A 21,120-nucleotide genomic window follows, 5' to 3' on the forward strand; every position below is an offset into this window, starting at 1 on the left:
TGAGGGCTGGGTTTTTCGAAAAGTTCAGTATTCACGGGAGCTCTCACCTACACGTCTACTCCATCTGCCCTACCGACCGGAAGTCCATATGATTGTTTTTTAAAAAGTGGTCTTGTGTCTCACTTTACCCCGGCCACTTTAAAATTACCATAACACCACATGTTGTAATAAAATCCTGAAAGCTAGATTGACAACCGCACATTCCAAAAGTAATATCAGACTAGTAACAGAATCATGGGGATTGGTCAATTAGGCACATTTATGATTATCATGATTCATGTGATCTCTTGCACACCCTAGCTTACCTGCACATTGTTTCTCTGTCCAATTGGCAGGGACAGGGATATTGTTTTTCTCTGCGGATCCAAATGCCAGTTCAAGGCACTTAACTGAAGCAAGGCCATGGAACTGGTCAGCTAGTTGTTTCAAGTGTTTGGCAAGCTCCTCCTCCATCTCATTTGTGAATATTATCTTTACCTCAGCTACTGCACCCCAGAATACTGATTTTACTTCCCCTTTCTCTTTTTTCTTTATGAATCATTTGAGGGTTGTCTTATCAATATTTCTATCTCTTCCAGCTTTTCTGAAGGACTTCTTTCCTTGCATGACATCAGCGGCTGCACTCTCCATCTCTGCTAGGGGTGTTTGGCCCCAGGTTGTCTTCCTGGTGTATAGTTTCTTGGCATGATGGCTTTACTACAATGTTTATGACATTAAAAATAAAACATATATAATGTAATATTACACAAAAATATGTTTAAGACTAAACCTAACTTGTGCTTCATGGTGCCACCGTTTTAGAAAAAACAACATCTCTTAGCAATTCAGGCTAATCTTCAGCTAGCATCAATCACATGGTTTTATATGTTGGAAGTTCACCAACATGTATGATATAAATTACAACAGTTGATTAAGTTTAAAGCAAGAAAATTTACTTTTACATGCAAAAAACACATTTTTGTGAAAAAAAATACTTTCCACAGCACCAGCACCAACTTCTCCTTCATGGCAAGGGGGGAATGAGAGTGGCTTGAAAACATAATGGTCAAATGACCACAAATGTGTTCCGTTGCCTAGATACAGTGGGTGTGTCACATTACCCGATGTCCCGCATTACCCCGCTCTCCTGTACAATCAAACTTTTTTTTGCCTTTAATGGATCGGACTAAGAGTAAGCTGTGAAGAGGGGACAGAGAGAGAGTGGGAGAGGACATGCATAACGCTGACCCTATTTTGTATTAGATAATAATGTTACCTAATGTATGAAGGGCAAGGTTATATATTCTGTTTTCACCATGACCCAATAATCGTTTACTGTATCTAAGAGTGTGTAAGATAATTTCATTTCATTTCGCTTTTATCCAAAGCGACAATAAGTGCGTTCAACCATAAAATGTAAGGCAGAAAGTGATTATCACAAATGTGGGATCATTGAAGGATCGATATATACAAAATTAGAAATTAATTCTATAAGACTATTGTATTCCATCATGACATTAATTATAGGGCTGTGAGAGAATTGCGAGGCCGCTGTATCAAATCTGGTAGCGCCTCCTTTTGACTAAATTCTAATGTGAAAACTTCTATTGATCACGTTAAACCATCACACAATCCTGTAAGGTGTCATACTAGAACTGGGACCCAATAGCACAACTCTCATACAGAGTTCAGTTTTCAAAAATAAGTGTTTTTTTATTACCAGGCAGGTTTTGGTACACGTGGTCAAAATTATAAGGCAAAGGTATCCGAATCCGGAGGAAAAAACGAGGTCAAACAATAAAGGAAAACGTGCTTAAGATGAGACAAGACTTTGTGAGATAGCTAGAACGCTGCATGCAATACGAGATGAACTGGCACTGGACAAAGGGAAGCACAGAGACTTGTATACAAGGGGAAGGCAGGGGCAATTGAACACAGGTGGAACACATGAGGACTGGTGCAGACAATCACAAGGGTCGGGAAACAGGACCAAGACAGAAAGTCAAGATGGCAAACACACAAGAAGCAGAAACTACAAAATAAATTTATTCCAAACAGTGATCAGCCCAAGACTTTGCTCCTGTAGTATATTTTTCCCATGATTTTTTCAGCCTTTGATTAATTTCTTTATAATCTAGAGTCTACCTGCTCTAGTGACTCTCATTAGTCATACATCATTTTAAAAATAAACACAATGCAAGAGTGCAATGAATTGTTCTAAAGCAGAATTCAAAACAACAGACCCTATTTTTTGCGAAAATACTCTTTAATTAGACTCACACGAAAGATGTCAGCCACCCGGTAAAATGGATCACAGCAATTAGCAGCTCTGGCCCTCAGGCTTCAAGCCTACCCTGTTTGATGGAGAGGATGAGTGGGGCGGTGTGGCCTAGGTGGTAGAGTGGTGGTAGAGTGGTGGTTCTTCAACAAGAAGGTTGCCGGTTCAAATCCCACTCTTCCCCATATGCATGCCGAAATATCCTTGGCAAGATACTGAACCCCTAAATGGCCCCTCATAAATGTTGAGTGAAATAATTGTAAGTAGCTTTGGACAAAAGTGTCAGCCAAATTACATGTAATGTAATGTTGAGGTTAGAGTCCCAGACTCTACCTTTATGTCTTTGCTAACAGCGTTGAGTTCCAGATATCTTCTCACACAACAATGCCAAGTTTGGGGATGGCAATTTCAGTTAAAGGAAGAAGGGTTGGGAAAAGTCTCGCTTCTTATTTCATTCACTAAGAAGTGTGGGCTAGGTTCTGTCAGTAATTAAGCAGAATATTTATAATTTGTTACAGCAGCAGCTTAAGTTGTGCATCTCACTAAAGTAGGGCTGCTCGATTATGGAAAAAAAAATAATCACGATTATTTTGGACAATATCAAAATCACGATTATTTAAACGATTATTAATATGCCCTTATTCTAAAAAATGCCAAATAATCGTTTCAACTCGATTATAGTAGTTTGGAGATCGTTTATCTCCATAATCATAATCACGATTAAATTTCGATTAATCGAGCAGCCCTACACTAAAGTGTAGCAAAAATAATGGGCTCCACACGGACATCCAGCTGTGTATCCTCACTGTTCCACATGTGAGTAATCACTGAAATGTTTGTGTGTTACAGGTGTCTGGTGTTGTGGGCAGGGCCGATGTTTTGGCCTGTCTGCTGTTCTTGCTGACTTTTCTTTCCTATGTTAGGTAAGATGACTCTGTAACACACACACACGTATAAGATATTAGATATTAGTTTGCCAGAGAAACAGATGATAATGTGTTTTTAATGCAGACAACATAATGCAGTTTTTCATTAGCAGCTATTTGGCTGCTACAAAAGATGATCATACAAGGTTGTGTGCTGGTTGGCAACATCCATCAACCTCCTACAGAGTGCGGTTATCATAGACTGTATATGGAGGTGGTTATGCATGTTCAGAATTTCCTCCTTGGTTATTTTAAAGTACATGATTTAAATCAGAGTTTGTAAAATTAAGAACACTTTTAATAGTTTGCATATTTCAGAAGCTTGCACATTCTCCCTATCCCTGTTGCTCTTCACTGCTTCCTGCCACAGTCCAAAGACATGCAGGTTTATTAGAGACACAAATTACCCTAGTTGTGAACGTGAGCATGAATGGGGGTTTTTCTTTATGTTTTGGGATGATCTCAGATTTAAAGCTATAAATAAATCATTACTTATCTTTGTGATTTGACGGATCTTCTGTCATCATACATTTATATACATATATTCCCTATGATGCATTTTGTCGTTCTTTTTTCTTTCTCTCAGAAGTGTGGGTGTGTGTGTCCCAGAGGACTCTCTGCCCTCCACCATGTCAGCATGTTCTCTGATTGTCAGTTTGTTGCTGGGCACTTGCGCCATGCTGATCAAGGAGACAGGCATCACAGTGTTTGGAGTGTGCGTGCTCTATGATGCCCTGGTCCTCTGCTGCAAGCCTCTTATTAAGTAAGCACTCAGAGTCTTGGTTTGTTTTAAATGTTTTTGTTTTAACTTATATTTAATTGTGTGGTAAATGTCCTATGAGCATGCACATACTTTTTCAGCAATCAATGCTATATTTACTATGTGCGTGGCATCATGATGGACATGATGCATTTCAGATTATTTGATACTTATCGTGTCTACCAAACATGATTTTTGTTGCTCTGTATCACATACAGACCATGGGTGTCATTTAGGGCTGAACGATTAATTGCATTTGTGCTAAAATCGCGATATGATAAAGCGTGATTTTCTAATCGCAACGTGCGCGATTAAAATGTGCGAAAGAGAGTAGGGCACTGGACTGCTGTCCTCAACCGCATCAAGAATGCCGCTGGACCACAAAACTCCTCTGATCCAGAAGATAGCAAGCCTGCATCACCTACAGGGTCCTTAAGTCTTCGGCCGACGTGGCGGACACACAGAGCGTGCTAATCTCGCCGGTGACCGTGGTACGGGCGGCGGACCTGAAAATCGCTCCCCGGAAAAAGCTCCGGGGCTCCAGAGCCCCCCCGGTCACCTACATGCACATCTGTGAGACGGAGGTGTTCAGCATGGGGGTGTTCCTGTTGAGGCCCGGCGCCTCCATACCGCTGCACGACCACCAGGACATGAACGGGAATCTACGGAGCTGCTGATCTGCAAGCTGCCCTTCCATCGCATCCAGCTGGCCCGCCGCATCTGCGGACACAGAGCTTAAACTGCTGCTGCTCCACTGACTATAACAACGCCGCATTCCTACACTTATAAAATGCATTTCAATGTGGAAGTCATCCAAGTATTCAGAATACGTTACTCAGATTAGTTAGTCAATCAATCAATCAATCAAATTTTATTTGTATAGCCTATATTCACATATTATAATTCGTCTAATAGGGCTTTAACAGGGTGTGACATCCTCTGTCCTTAACCCTCAGCAAGAGTAAGGAAAAACTACTAAAAACCCTTTTACAGGGTAAAAATGCATAGAAACCTCAGAGAGAGAGTCACATGTGAGGGATCCCTCTCCCAGGACGGACAGAAGTGCAATAGTTGCCACGTGTAGGAAAACATCATCCAGATTAAAGTTTTTAGCAGCATTGATGAGGGTTAACATCCCGAAGGATAACCCCAACATGACATGCCAAGCAGTCCCGCTGCAATCACAGTCCATGGTCAGCAACCAGCAGGACCACCATCCACCATCCAGACCAGGCGCTTCTCCAGTCCGCAGTCATCGTCCACCGCCGCCCACCAGGACCCACCACGAGCCGTGGTCCTGGTCCACCGCCCGTACCCAATGCCAACGCAACACAGGTTCCGCCACCAGCACCACGATCAGCCCACATGACACAGAATCCGCCACACTGGATCCAACACCGCGACCCCCGATGAGCTATCCACAAATCCACTCTAGTGGGTTTATAAGGTACTAACAGCGCTATATTATTAAGGGTCTTGAAGGTGAGGTTCTAGATTTAACTGGAAGCCAGTGTAGCGATGCTAATACTGGAGAAATGTGCTCTCTTTCTTTGTTCTCGTCAGGACACGACTTACTGCTGGAACCTGATAATAATGAATTACAATAGTCCAGCCTCGATGTAACAAAGGCGTGGACTAGTTTTTCTGCATCTTTTTGCGAAAGGACATGTCTGATTTTTGAGATATTATGCAAGTGTAAAAAGGCGGTCCTAGAAATTTGTTTTCAGTGACTATTAAAGGATAAATCAGGATTGAAGATCACTCCCAAGTTCCTGAGTGTTTTGTTGGAAGCAAGGGCAATGTCGTCTAGCGCAGCTATATCATTGGATAATGTATCTCTAAGGTGTTTGGGGCCAAGTATTATAACCTCTGTTTTGTCTGAGTTTAATAATAGCACCGGTTCCCCTAAAGGCTGTGTTCTTTCACCTCATCTATTCTCCCTGTATACCAACAGCTGCACCTCCAGTCACCAGTCCGTCAAACTCCTGAAGTTCATGGATGACACCACCCTCATTGGGCTCATCTCTGATGGGGACGAGTCCGCCTACAGGTGGGAGATTGACTATCTGGTGACCTGGTGTGACCAGAACAACCTGGAGCTCAACGCGCTGAAAACAGTGGAGATGGTTGTGGACTTCAGAAGGAACCCAGCCCCACCCACCCCAATCACCTTGAGAGACGCCCAAGTCGTCACTGTGGAGTCCTTCCGCTTCCTGGGCACCATCATCTCCCAGGACCTCAAATGGGAGCTGAACATCAGCTCCATCACCAAAAGAGGGCAACAGAGGATGTTCTTCCTGCGGCAGCTGAAGAAATTCAACCTGCCAAAGTCAATGATGGTGCACTTCTACACCTGCATCATCTAGTCCATCCTCACCTCCTCCATCACCATCTGGTTCGCTGCTGCCACCGCTAACGACAAAAGGAGGCTGCAGCGTATCATCCGTTCTGCTGAGAAGGTAATCGGCTGCAATCTGCCATCTCTACAAGACCTGTTTTCCTCTAGGTCCCTGAGGCGTGCAGGCAAGATTGTGGCTGATCCCTCCCACCCGGGTCACAAACTCTTTGAGGTTCTTCCCTCAGGCAGGAGGCTGCGGTCCATCAGGACCAAAACCGCCCGCCACAAGACCAGCTTCTTCCCGGCTGCCGTTGGCCTCATCAACAAGGCCCGGGACCCCCACCTGACTCAGACTTTTATTCCACCCCCACACCTCAAGGATGTGTTTAATTAATAAATTAACACATTATCTCATGTTATTATACTGTATTACATTGCATATTTTAATCGGACACTGTTTAATGTTTTGCATTTTGCATTTCACTTTTTACTTCACTTTTATATCTTTTATCTTTCATATATTTTTATTCAGAAATGTTTATGTCAAAATAAATGCTACTTTGTATAAATATTGGAAAAAAGTGAGTAAATAAGAAGTAAAGAGTGAGTAAATATATACAGGTTTTCTATTTTTTATTGCTTTTCCTATGTATGTTGTATTTATTGCGTTTTATGTTTCTATGTTCATTGTATGCACCATTAACCGGAGCAAATTCCTTGTAGGTGTAAACCTACTTGGCAATAAAATACTTCTGATTCTGATTCTGATAAGATGGAATACGTTACAGATTACATTTTTGGGCATGTATTTTGTAACGAAATACCTTTTGAAAGTATCCTTCCCAACACTGGAAATGTTACTGATTTGGGAGCAGTAAGACAACCATAATAAAAAAAAAAAAAAAATCTCAAGATAGTAAATTTTGCACACAGGTTTTAAAAAGTGCATGGCTTGTGTTTATACTTACAATAACTTTGATTAAATTATTTAAATGCACACCGATTTCTTCTTGTTTCTGTAATGAGCAGTTAAATAAAAATGTGGGAAAGAATATTGTACAGTAAATGTATCTTATTTTGTGTTGGTCATATTTAAATCATTCATTATGTTTTTTTGGGGGAGGAAAAAAGAGGATAAAATAAAAAAATCGCATATTAAATCGCAATATTTTGGGAAAATTACATTATTTCCCACAATTATTAAAAGCCGGAAATGGTGTACGCAAAAGAAATCTCCGATTTGTAGAGCCGTGCCAACGCACACCTGCACTCAATGTTCTCTTTACAAATCACAGTCCACCTTGAAACATTCGTATGTGGATCTGCCTCCAAATCCTGAGCTGTTTGTTAGTGGGGTGGAGGTAAAGAGGGATTATATAGGACAGCAGTGATGTCACTTTTGAAAAAATAGTGTGAAAAACTGCCACTGCTGTGGATAACAAAATGTGTGAGAGTGAAGCCGATAGAAAGAACGGAGCCTGGAGTAAAAACAAAATCACAGATCAAAATAATCTATATCAGCTGATCAGATGTCGCTGAACCCTCTACTCTTCCTCATCCTTCCATTTGCCTGCAAACATCACGCAGAACCCGGCATCACTGTCACGGCAGTATTTATTTATTTAGAGCAGTGGTTCTCAACCTTTTTTCAGTGAAGTACCCCCTTCGAAGAAAAAATTCTGCCGAGTACCCCCTAGCCAGCGCAAAGCATTTTTGGTTGAAAGAAAGATGTAATGTGATTTATTAAGCCTTGTAACTAGACACATTCAAATTTAAAACTCCATCAATGTCCATAACATTGCTCATTTGTAGTGGTCTCTCTTGAACTATTACGAAATAAAAAGATATAAAATAACTAAAGACTTTTATTATTATCTCAATATAAATAAAGATTTGTGCACCTCAAAATAATTATCAACTTAAAGTGACCTCTTTTGGGATCATAATAAAGATATGTTCTCAAACTGAACTCATGAACTTAATTATAGCTAAACACTTCTTCCCAAAAAATAAATCATTAACTTAGTTTTAAATAAAAGATTAGCTCAAAACATATTTTTTTAATATTCATCATCTTAAAATATCTTCTTTAAGGATTGAAAAGAATAATGACAGGTAGATTGTTTCCGTTTGCTTTGGGGAGGCTTTTCGCATCGTGTCTTGAGATGACCTGAATTCAGAAAGTTTCCTCTTAAAAAACTCAGGTGGCTTACCAACATGACTTTCATGTTTTGTCTGGAGATACCGCTGAAGATGTGGTGGCTTAATGCCACTGCTGGCTAATCTCTCCCCACAGAAAAAACATAAAGTGTAAATAACCCAATCTATGTTATTGTTAATATTATTGTGTCTTTCTGTTATTTTATTGTGACATATTTGCTCGCTTTAGGGTCATACAATTTCATTTCCGCTTTTGTATTACATGCTTTTATTTTGAAAGGGTACCGGTAGAGACGCGGACTTATTGTTATGAATCATTAACTTCACAACGGAAAACTTTTCCATTTTAGCGCCCCTCCGAAGAGGCACTAGCTCTCACGGTGTTGTTTAGGGAAGGCTCTCTGCTCTGGTTTCGCCATCTTTGGTACTTGTCCCTCCGTGTTTCAGCAGCATTGCTGCTGCACTTCAACTCGACTCCATTGTTGAAGTTTTCAAGGCAGGTGATGACAGGTGATGACAGGTGGCGTGTGCCAGGTTGGGTCAAACCATCGGTATGGGGGAGACTCTGTTTTTTTAGGATAATTAAATTGAAAAGCCTACTGAATATAAAATTTAGTTCATGAACTTACACTTATATTTTATTGAATATTTGTTAAATAACAATTTTTCAAGGATTTTTGAATGGATGCAGCGCTTTGTTGTTACACACACAGTGTTAGAAGATTATTAAAACCTATTAATGACTTGGCTCAGTAACTCGGACTGACAACCTTCTATTTGTCTTTTTCCTTCAGTCACCTATATAGCTCCAGACCAGGCAACCTCCTCTACATCTGCAGCCCCTTCGTCAAAAGAGCCTGCCTAATCTCTGGATATGTGAGAACTTTTTTTCTTTTACATTAAAAAGTACAATTCAGTTAGTTTCACATGTTTAAGTCACTGAGCTACCAAACACCACATTACTGTTGGCCAAGTATTAGATGGATTTTTACTTTGATAAACATATGGTTTTCCATCCTTCTAGAACAGGAGTCGGCAACCTTTATTATCAAAAGAGCCATTTTGCCCTCTCTTTCACCAAATACAACTTGATGGCACAGCTTATAAAGTTTTATATATAGTTATTCTCAGTGACCATTGCCAGTTCACACTTAAAATGAACTAGTTCAGAGTTAAGTTCATGCAGATTAAAATGAACTAGCTCACTCTTTTTTTATTGGGATGATTTTGGTGACAAACGTCCGGTCATGTGTTATGAATCGATGGTTTCGGATCATGTCTGCCCTCCGCTCCGCTCATTTTAACACATTTTTCATGATGTTTAAATGCGGTCTCAAAAACTCTAAAGCAAATCAAACAAACACTGAGTTACTTCATGTACTGATCAGGTCCTGATAACTAATGATGCGTGTTTATTAGTTATAGTGAGAGAAGGTTATAGTGGAGGAGGACAAAGAAACTCGTGCTCGGTATAAACCAACTGTAGCTTCTGCTCTGATCATGGAGCAGCTGTTACCAGAGAGAAACTCTGTATTTTCACTGTTTCCACTGTTCTTCAACAAAGTCACTGACCGGCTGCTTGCGTGAACAAGCTCTAATCTCACTGTGTGGGTCTCTGAGCCTGTGGGTCTCTGAGACAAAATGTCTGTGTGTGTGCTCCCAGACAGCGCAGACACACGTCTGCGCTGTCTGGGAGCACACACACAGACATTTTGTCTGCTTTGATGATTAAAAAAAATTAAAGTGAGTGACATTCACTCACATGCATGTGTTCAAAATCAAAAATGTTTCCAGTGGTTGTGGGTTCCCCACTGTCCTGTGATGGAAATCTGGAGATACAAGAGGCTGGAAACAACAATGTTATCTAATAAGGGGCTTTCTGCAGGAAGGATCAACACACCCGAGAGTCCTAAGGATCTCAGAGTGAAGATGGAGAACAGTCAAATACAAGGGTCTTATATAGGAGGACAAGGAGGTTTGCCTGAGCCAGTTCAGACTGGTTCTGTAGGGTAGTTTAAGACTTTAATATCGACTTTGCTTTCCAATGCAGTCACCCTCTCCTCCATGGTAACAGTGTTATGTTGAGGGCCGGCCCTAGCACATTTGGCGCTCTAGGCAAGCTTCACTCCTGGCGCCCCCCCCCCCCCCCCCCCACACGAAAACTTATTATAAAATTATTTCTTTCTTCGTCGAAGTTGCTTGGACACACACACTCTAACCACAAGCCTCAATGTGCTAGCATGTTCTGACAACACCAAGGAGGTTTGTACCTCAATTTTTGCCTCATTTTACCCTTATGTTAGATTAATTTTTTTAGTGTCAAAGTATTGGTTGGAGATATATGTTATGGGTCCCAAAATTGATACCACAGCAACAAAGTATATCTGTAGAATACAGCATGAATGCAGCAGCAGTAACGAAACAGAGCATTCAGTTCCACATCCAGACTGCATCTTATTCAAATTAGACACAATTTCTAGTACAAGCATTTCTTGCAGTGTAACTGCATTTTTAAGTGCATAAAACATACATTCAATTATTATGGTGTCTCTTTCCTCCAAACATCTTAATATACATCATCACTCATAAAGAAATATAAACATTTACAATATATACCTATTGAACATTTGCTTATAACTGGTCTTTATAAGGCACAATAACAATACATGAATTACAGAGTCTGTGTGTGTCGGAGCTGAACTACACACTGTAAAGTAAACAATATACTATCCCGACCCGCCTGCAAGACGACGTGCAGGTAAAATAAACACCTATACAGGCGAATGTAGCCCCGCCCACCTAGTGCGCGAGTGTCTCTCCTCACTGCCCAGCGGAGTTTCTAAGTTTTACCAGTCAACACGTCTCAATGACACCCGTGGTGATCAAGCGAGGCTTTAGGAGCTAACGTAGGTGACTCTCACCCACTACTACCCTGTAGAATACAGGATGGAAGCAGCAGCAGGAACGACACGGAGCATTCAGTTCCTCATCCAGACTGCACCTGACAGTACGGGGTGCAACTGGTCCCGTGCCAAACGTTCCACCTGAGTGCTGCTGTCATTTACTGATTTCTCTAATGAAACTACTTAAATTACTGTCAGAGTAATTAAATACAATATTTTTGGCCATACCACATAGAGAAGGGGGCGCCTAAAACTCTGCCTTTTTTATTTTATTTTATTTTTTGCTCTGTGCAGTTTTTGGCGCCCCCCTCTGAATGGCGCCCTAAGCAACCGCCTATGTCGCCTGTAGGAAAGACCGGCCCTGTGTTGACTTAAGCAAGTTTTTTACACCGAAAACCAGAGGTGTAAAGTAACGAATTACATTTACTCACGTTACTGTAATTGAGTAGTTTTTTTGTGTACTTTGTAATTTTTTGAGTAGTTTTTTAAATGGGTAATTTTACTTTTACTTAAGTAGATTTTGACTGAAGTATTGTACTTCGCTACATTGGAATTACATCCGTTACTGAGTAAAAAAAATATATAGTTCAAGGCGCAAGGCAATTCTAACTGCAGTGGTAGATGCTGCATAGAGTGGATGACGTTCCCTCACGTGCACTTTCAACATATGAAACTGATCGTAAAGTTCACTGTGCGCAAAAAATATGCGCGACATGCACAACACTGCACTGGGAGCCACTGCAGAGGGGCTGAAGAGCAACCCGCGGCTGCAGAGCTGCGAGTTCCGATCCCTGGCTACGGCGAAAGAGCGATTTGTTTACTGCGCCGTCGTTAAAGAAATGCGGACGTCAAAACATTAGTTCGGCTATAATATTAGTTCCGTCTCGCATTTTCCCCTCCGGTCGCGCGCACCACCTGTTATGACTCCGCGCACCACACAGTTTGAGAATCACTGCGCTACACAGGGCCGGCCCTAACACATTTGGGGCTCTATGCAAGCTTGACTTCTGGCGCCCCCCCAACTTTCAGACGGTATTTAGCCCTGTAAGACTGCATTTCTTTTGAAATAAACACAACAATGATCTCAAGACAGCGTCTCTCAGGTGAAGGAAAACATTCTGTAACGTTTTAGCTAGACCTCAGATAATATGAATTTTTTTTCCGTTCAAATTCATTATTTGTCTGTAGCCCTATAGTCAATTCGCTGTTAAGACTCGGCTTTTACCTGAGTTCACTTTATACCACCTGAATAATACCTATCCTAACCTAACAAATAAGATTAAGTTATATTTAGACTTTTTAAACAATACTTAGGCCCTGAATAACAAACAGCATCTCACATTTAAAACTGACTTATCATTAGGTAACTAATAATAAACCACACAGAATAATGACTGTCACAAAAATCTCCCTAGTTTAAGAAAAACTTTGTGTTCACATGGAATAACAATCACCTGTTACAAACAGGAATATCATACTGGTATAAAAGAAAATACAAAAGCCGGAACTGGAAAACAACAAATAAAACGATCAGTTCAACCCCCCTGTTGCAGGCCTGTTAACTGGATTATTTTTCGGCCAATAATAGCTACTCACGAGCACCCCGATAATATTGCCTTCAGTAGGTCCGCTAGCATCCACACATAGCTAAATGGTCGTCCAACGAGGCTGAATGGAACTGCTAGCGTTCTTTTGAACTTGTTCATGCACAACACTGCCTGAAACTCAACACTGGCCTACCTGCCTCGGCCGCCTGCAAGCAACTCTTCAGCTGTGCTGCTGTTCACTGCACAGCGAGCCTGGATGAGCTCTACTCACCTTGAAATTCAGCTGCTGCTCAAACTGAACAAGAAGTTTGTAGACTACTGCTCTAAAGGTGGACCAAAGTTTAACCAAAAGTTGAAATATACAGTGGGACAGCAGCATTTAAAATTTTTTATTTTAACTGTCATGTGGTTCATGTCTTGACATGTCCTCCTAAAAGTTGATTGATTATTTATTTAAGCCTCGGAAAACACATTGAGGAATAAGACCCTCATTTACAATGGTGCCGAGGGGCAGTTATTAAATGTTGTGTTGACATGTTAAATTTTTAATGTTTGACATGTTTAATGTGATTGCACTTATATTTGTAAAGATTATCCTTTAATAATTGGATTTATGACCCCGTGTCCTTTTTTGCACTGTAGAGGAGCGGGCCCCATCAAGTTGTTGGAAGTAACTAAGTAACTTTTACTTAAAGTACATTTTAAATGAGCTACTTTTTACTTTTACTTGAGTAGATTTTTAGATGGGTACTTTTAATTGTACTTAAGTAAAATTCATCAAAGTAAAGGTACTTTTACTTGAGTACAATATTTCAGTACTTTTTACACCTCTGCCGAAAACAGAGTCATTCATCGAAGCACACAAAAACAACAGCCCAGAGTTTCTTGTGTGCGGGAGACAGACTCTTCATTCACAAGGCTGTGATTGACATTAACGACTGACGTGGCATCTTCAGGAATGGAGGTATTCACTATCTGAGTCTAGGAGTAAAACTTCACAACTGACCTTTCACTGTTGAGGCAGCGATTATATCAGTTTTTAAATTGTACTTTACATTTATATAGGATGAGTATGTGACTGAGGACCAGTTAATTCTTTCTGGTATTAAGGTTATGTACTTACATGATTCTTGATGTTCCGTGTTTGCACCCTCATACAGGGTTCGTACGGTCATGGAAAACCTGGAAAAGTCATGGAATTTTAAAATGTGTTTTTTCAGGCCTGGAGAAGTCATGGAAAAAAATAATCTCCCAAAAGTTTTGGAAAAGTCATGGAAATTTGTTATATTTTCATGTTGTTCATTTTAGGGATGGGCATAATTAATAGACGATGAGTTTCGTCGATGACATTATTTTTTCATGGATGAAAACTATTGCATGTTCACTATGTGGCAGGACGTCGGAATATCCGAGTTGCCTTGAACGCAGCACAGCGAGGATGTTAGCAGTTGGAGAAAGCAGTCCGGAGCTAACCTCAGCTGCTCGGCTTCATGTCCACACACTGACCAGACGCGGAAGCGAGGCGTGAGCGCTAATTCCTAGCGCGACAGCGCTTGGCTGTTCACACCGGGCGCGGTAGCGACGCGTCGCAGTAGCGACGCTGTTGCAGTTAATTTTGGAGCAACAACTAAGTATGTGCTTGAAAAAAATGTCATTGAAACCTGAACAATTAACTAAACTTCGAGCATGTCTCAAGGACATAAAAACCTGGATGACCCGCAATTTTCTCTTATTAAACTCAGATACATTTTTAGTTATATACAGGACTGTCTCAGAAAATTAGAATATTGTGATAAAGATCTTTATTTTCTGTAATGCAATTAAAAAAACAAAAATGTCATGCATTCTGGATTCATTACAAATCATCTGAAATATTGCAAGCCTTTTATTCTTTTAATATTGCTGATTATGGCTAACAGCTTAAGAAAACTCAAATATCCTATCTCTAAATATTAGAATATCATGAAAAAGTATACTAGTAGGGTATTCAAATAATCACTTGAATCGTCTAATTAACTCGAAACACCTGCAAGGGTTTCCTGAGCCTTGAAAAACACTCAGCTTGGTTCAGTAAACTAAATCACAAGTATGGGGAAGACTGCGGATCTGACTGCTGTCCAGAGGACCATCATTGACCCCCTCCATCAGGAGGGTAAGACACAAAAATAAATTTCTCAAAGAGCAAGCTGTTCACAGAGTGCAGTTTCAAAGCACATCCACAAAAAGTCTATTGGAAGGGGGGAATGTGGCAGGAAACGCTGCACAACCAAGAGAGATGACCGCAGCCTTAACAGCATTGTGAAGAAGGGTCGCTTCCAGAATTTGGGGGAGCTTCAAAGACAGTGGACTGAAGCTGGAGTCCAGGTATCAAAAGCCACTGTTCACAGACGTGTCCGGGAAATGGGCTACAATAGCCGTATTCCCATGGTCAAGCCACTTCTGAACTCAAGACAACGGAAGAAGCGTCTGACTTGGGCTATGGAAAAGAAGCACTGGACAGTTGCAGAGTGGTCCAAAGTCCTCTTTTCAGACGAAAGCAAGTGTTGTATTTAATTTGGAAGTCAAGGCGCCAGAGTCTGGAGAAAGGCTGGAGAGGAGCAAAATCCAAGTTGCTTGAAATCCAGTGTGAAGTTCCCACAGTCAGTGATGGTTTGGGGAGCGATGTCAGCTGCTGGTGTTGGTCCACTGTGTTTCATCAAGTCCAGAGTAAATGCAGCTGTGTACCAAGAGATTTTAGAGCACTAAATGCTTCCATCTGCTGAAAAGCTCTATGGAGATGAGGATTTCATTTTCCAGCATGATCTGGCACCTGCCCACAGTTCCAAAACCACCAGTAACTGGTGTACTGACCATGGCATTACTGTCCTCGATTGGCCTGCCAATTCCCCTGACCTGAACCCCATAGAGAATTTGTGGGGTATTATGAAGAAGAAGCTGAAAGACACCAGACTGTGGTGATTCTGTTGTTGGTTGTGTTGTCTTTGTCTCCCTCTCCTGTTCTGTTCCTGTCCTGCAGGTGGTGTCTGTGGTAGGGGGTGTGGCTGGCTTCCTCACTTCACCAAACAAGGCACACCTGCAATCACTCAACCATCATCCACTCCATAAAAGCCTGGTCCCGACTCCACTACTCTGCCAGATAATTCCGTCTTGTTCGGTAGCGTACCTATGACGACCTCTGATTCTCGCCCTTTGTATTTTGTTTCGTATTTAACCATTAGTGTTTTCTTTTGTTACACAGACTCCTCGGTGTGCCTTGTTGCTGCTCCTCGTTTTTTTTTCGCTTTTCCTCCTGCGTTTCCCCCCTGGATTATTCGGCCAGCCAGCACCCTGCCTCCACAGCCTGCCTGCTCTGTTTTCTGGTGTGAAAATAAACCTTACTCAACACTAGACTGCTCTCTGTGTCTGCTTTGGGGTCCAACCAAAGAACCACCCGTAACAGAATTATCTGGCCAAAATGGACCCCGCAGACGCAGATAAATTTAGACAGGCTCTTTCGAACCACGGAGTTCGTATGGGTCAGCACGAGACGGCTCTACAAGAGATTATGGAGACACTCCAGAATCTCTCCTCTAATGTGGCACAAGTCGGTGGCCGCTTGGACCAGCTGTCTACTCACCTCACCACGACGGTTCCCGTCCACCCTCCAGCTCCGGTTCCAGCTCCTGCTCCTGTACCACCAGCTCTTCCCATCGCTCATTCTGCACAACCCCGGGAACCCTTCATCCCCACGCCCGTCAGGTATTCAGGAGAATTAGGGTCATGTAGACAATTTCTTCACCAGTGCAGTCTCGTTTTTGATCAGCAGCCACTCACGTATTCCTCAGACCAGTCGCGGACCGCCTTTGTTATGAGTCTCCTGTCGGAGCGCGCCGCGGCTTGGTCTGTTGCCATATCACGCGCTAACTCCCCCATCTGCGATTCCTTTCAGTCATTCTCCGCCGAATTTCTCAGGGTTTTCGACCATCCCCTATGTAGCAAGGAGGCCAGCAGTCGGCTCCTCTCGCTACGCCAAGGGCAAAATTCAGTAGCAACTCACTCCATAGATTTCCGCATTCTCGCAATCGAGAGCGGGTGGGATGAGCGGGCCCTACAGGCAGTTTTCCTCCGGGGTTTGCGGGAGGAATTGAGAGACGAGTTAGCGGCACGGGACGAGACCACCTCTCTGGATGAGTTAATTTCTTTAGCTATTCGTTTAGATAGCCGGCTCCGTGAGAGACGTAGGGAGAGATCAGAGAGAGAGAGACACGCCCCTCCCGTGAGACAGACAATGAGCTCTCACCATCGGGGTTCTCCGGAATCTTCTCGTCCGCCATCCTCTCCCCACGGGACTCCTCCGCTGACAGCCTCTTCTCCTCTCTGCCCCGAGGAGCCCATGCAACTAGGACGGATGAGGCTCACTCCCACGGAACGTCAGCGTCGTCGCCTCCAGAGGCTCTGCATGTACTGTGGGCAGGAGGATCATCAGATGGCTCATTGCCCTGCACTGCCAAAAGGGGGGTCTCATCAGTCACCGGAGGGGCGCTGGTGAGCCACTCATCTATTTCGTTGTCTCCTCCTCGCCTGCTAATTAAGGGCACCGTGTCATGGTCGCAGGGTTCCCTACCCCTGTCCATCCTTATTGACTCCGGTGCAGATGACAATTTTATTGACTCTGACTTGATTATGCAATCCCACATTCCCTCTGAGCCTCTTCCTCAGCCCAAGGATGTGTTTGCCCTTGATGGTAGGCTCCTGGCTCGTGTCACTCACCGTACTGTTTCCATTTCGCTACTACTCTCCGGTAACCATCATGAATCCATATCCCTGTACATTATCCCATCTCCCATGTCTCCGCTAGTGTTAGGTCTCCCTTGGCTAAAGCTCCATAACCCACACATAGACTGGTCCACCTTCTCCATAACCAATTGGAGTCTTTTCTGTCACTCCCACTGTCTGCATTCTGCCATTCCCTCCAGGCCAGCCACCACACCATCTCCACCCAAACCGGTCGATCTCACCTCTGTTCCCTCTGTTTATCACCATCTCCAAGAGGTGTTTAGCAAAGATCGGGCCTTGTCCCTTCCCCCTCATAGACCCTATGATTGCTGCATCAATTTGCTTTCGGGCGCCCCTATCCGTCCAGTAAATTGTACAATCTGTCCAAACCCGAGACAGACGCCATGGAGGCTTATATCACAGACTCGCTCAAAACCGGCCTCATTCAACCCTCCTCTTCACCTATGGGAGCTGGCTTTTTCTTTGTAGCCAAGAAGGATAAGTCGATCCGCCCCTGTATCGACTATAGAGGATTAAATGACATCACTATTAAGAATAAACATCCCCTTCCCCTGATTGACTCAGCCTTTGGGCCCCTACACAAAGCAACCATCTTCACCAAATTGGATCTTCGTAATGCCTATCATCTGGTCAGAATAAAGGAAGGGGACGAGTGGAAAACCGGCTTCAACACTCCGTTAGGACATTTTGAATATCTTGTAATGCCTTTCGGTCTCACCAATGCACCTGCTGTTTTTCAAACACTTATTAATGATGTGCTTCGGGATATGTCGAATAGGTTTGTTTTTGTTTATCTAGATGACATTTTGATTTTTTCACGTAATTTCAAAGAACATGTTCAACACGTTTCACTGGTGCTTAAAAGACTTCCCCTTTGATTGGTCGCCGGCAGCAGAGGCGGCGTTTGCTAAACTAAAGTTTTTGTTTTCCTCTGCACCAGTGCTTGTCCATCCTGACTCTGCTGTTCAGTTCGTGGTGGAGGTGGATGCTTCGGACTCCGGTGTGGGGGCGGTTCTTTCTCAGCGAACCGCCTCTGACCAGAAGCTCCAACCCTGCGCCTTTTTCTCCCGCCAGCTCTCCTCGGCAGAGAAGAACTACGATGTAGGAAACAGGGAGTTATTAGCGGTCGTCCTGGCCCTCCAGGAGTGGAGGCACTGGCTTGAGGGCTCTATTCACCCATTCATAGTCTGGTCTGACCATAAAAATCTCTCCTACCTTCGCTCTGCCCGTAGGCTGAACTCACGCCAGGCTCGGTGGGCCTTGATTCTGGGACGCTTTAACTTCAGTCTAACCTTCAGACCCGGTACCAGGAACATCAAACCAGATGCTTTGTCCCGTCAGTTCGCCCCTCCGGTGGAGGATGCTGCGGGGAGTACCATCTTACCTTCCTCCTGTGTGGTTGGAGCAGCTGGGTGGGAGATCGAGGGAGTGGTCCAGGGAGCCCAGAAGGACCAACCAATTCCTCATGGGTGTCCACCTAACCGTCTGTTTGTTCCTCCAGCTGCCAGATCCGCAGTTCTCCAGTGGTGGCATTCCTCCAGGATTTCATGCCAACCTGGTTCCCACCGGACTTTGACTCTCATACAACAACGTTTTTGGTGGCCCTCGATGGCTGCAGACACTAAGCTGTTCGTTTCCGCCTGTTCTGTCTGCGCCCGGAGTAAGGCTCCTGCCGGCCTGCTCCTTCCCCTGCCCATTCCCCACCGGCCGTGGTCCCACATCGCCGTCTACTTCATCACGGGCCTGCCGCCTTCGGAGGGAAACACGGTTATACTTACCATCGTTGACCGCTTCTCCAAGGCGGAACACTTCATCCCCCTGCCGAAGCTGCCATCCGCCCTCGAGACGGCCACTATTCTGGTGCAGCATGTGTTCCGTCTCCATGGCATCCAGGTAGACATTGTATCAGACAGGGGTCCGCAGTTCTCCGCCCGTGTGTGGAGAGCCTTTTGCCAGGCGCTGGGGGCGTCGGTCAGCTTGTCGTCTGGTTACCACCCACAGACGAACGGCCAGACAGAACGGGCAAATCAGGACCTTGGGGCGGCTCTGCGTTGCGTCTCATCCCGCCATCCGGCTTCCTGGTCCACCCACCTCCCCTGGGTAGAATACGCCCACAACTCCCTGGTCTGCTCCGCAACGGGGATGTCCCCGTTCATGGCTGCCAACGGATACCAACCTCCACTCTTCCCAGCTCAGGAGACGGACGTGGCAGTACCCTCGGTGCAGGGGCATCTCCGGCGTGCTCGTCGAGGCTGGCGTGAGGCCCGGGCAGCCCTCATCCGTACCGCTGCTCGCAATCAGAGAGTAGCGGACCGTCATCGTACCCAGGCCCCCGGATTACCAACCCGGTCAGAGAGTATGGTTATCTTCCCGGGATTTATCACTCCAAACAGAATCCCGGAAACTCACACCCAAATTTATTGGCCCGTTTGAAATTGACCGGGTTATTAACCCCTGTGCTATGAAGCTTAAGCTTCCCCCCTCTCTTAATATCCACCCAGTTTTCCATGTCTCTCTCCTCAAGCCAGTGTCTACCAGCCCGCTAAGCCCTCCGGCCGAGCCCCCGCCACCCACCCGGAGCATTGATGACCACCCTGCCTATACGGTTACCAAGATATTGGACGTACGTCGGCGAGGCAGGGGGTTTCAGTATCTGGTGGATTGGGAGGGTTATGGGCCGGAGGAGCGGCAGTGGATTTCCCGCTCCCTCATTCTCGACCACACACTCCTCCATGATTTTTATTCTGAGTTCCCGGACAAGCCGGGTAGGCCACCAGGAGGCGTCCCTTGAGGGGGGGTACTGTGGTGATTCTGTTGTTGGTTGTGTTGTCTTTGTCTCCCTCTCCTGTTCTGTTCCTGTCCTGCAGGTGGTGTCTGTGGCAGGGGGTGTGGCTGGCTTCCTCACTTCAGCAAACAAGGCACACCTGCAATCACTCAACCATCATCCACTCAATAAAAGCCTGGTCCCGACTCCACTACTCTGCCAGATAATTCCGTCTTGTTCGGTAGCGTACCTATGACGACCTCTGATTCTAGCCCTTTGTATTTTGTTTCGTATTTAACCATAGTGTTTTCTTTTGTTACACAGACTCCTCGGTGTGCCTTGTTGCTGCTCCTCGTTTTTTTTTCGCTTTTCCTCCTGCGTTTCCCCCCTGGATTATTCGGCCAGCCAGCACCCTGCCTCCACAGCCTGCCTGCTTTGTTTTCTGGTGTGAAAATAAACCTTACTCAACACTAGACTGCTCTCTGTGTCTGCTTTGGGGTCCAACCAAAGAACCACCCGTAACACAGACCCAACAATGCAAATGAGCTAAAGGCCGCTGTTGAAGCATCCTGGGCATTCATAAACCCTAAGCAATGCCACAGGCTGATTGCCTCCATGCCACGCCGCATTGATGCAGTAATCTGTGCAAAAGGATTCCCAACCAAGTACTGAGTGCATTAATGGACATT

At 44.1% G+C, this 21,120-nt stretch overlaps 1 protein-coding gene across 3 annotated transcripts in view; it reads left to right on the plus strand.

Annotated features, from left to right (window-relative positions):
• tmtc1 (transmembrane O-mannosyltransferase targeting cadherins 1) overlaps nucleotides 1–21,120 on the plus strand; it is a 106,597-nt gene that overhangs the window by 17,136 nt on the left and 68,341 nt on the right. For 2 of the 3 annotated variants that reach the window (XM_062382913.1, XM_062382915.1), the window contains exons 3-5: nucleotides 3,107–3,180; nucleotides 3,770–3,946; nucleotides 9,236–9,317. In XM_062382913.1, coding sequence (XP_062238897.1) covers nucleotides 3,107–3,180; nucleotides 3,770–3,946; nucleotides 9,236–9,317 — 333 coding nt within the window. The remainder of the gene's footprint in view (nucleotides 1–3,106; nucleotides 3,181–3,769; nucleotides 3,947–9,235; nucleotides 9,318–21,120) is intronic. The other variant, XM_062382914.1, reaches the window with a different exon arrangement.

The sequence above is a fragment of the Platichthys flesus genome, chromosome 23 (genome assembly GCF_949316205.1).
Source record: "Platichthys flesus chromosome 23, fPlaFle2.1, whole genome shotgun sequence".
NCBI classification, from domain to species: Eukaryota; Metazoa; Chordata; class Actinopteri; order Pleuronectiformes; family Pleuronectidae; genus Platichthys; species Platichthys flesus.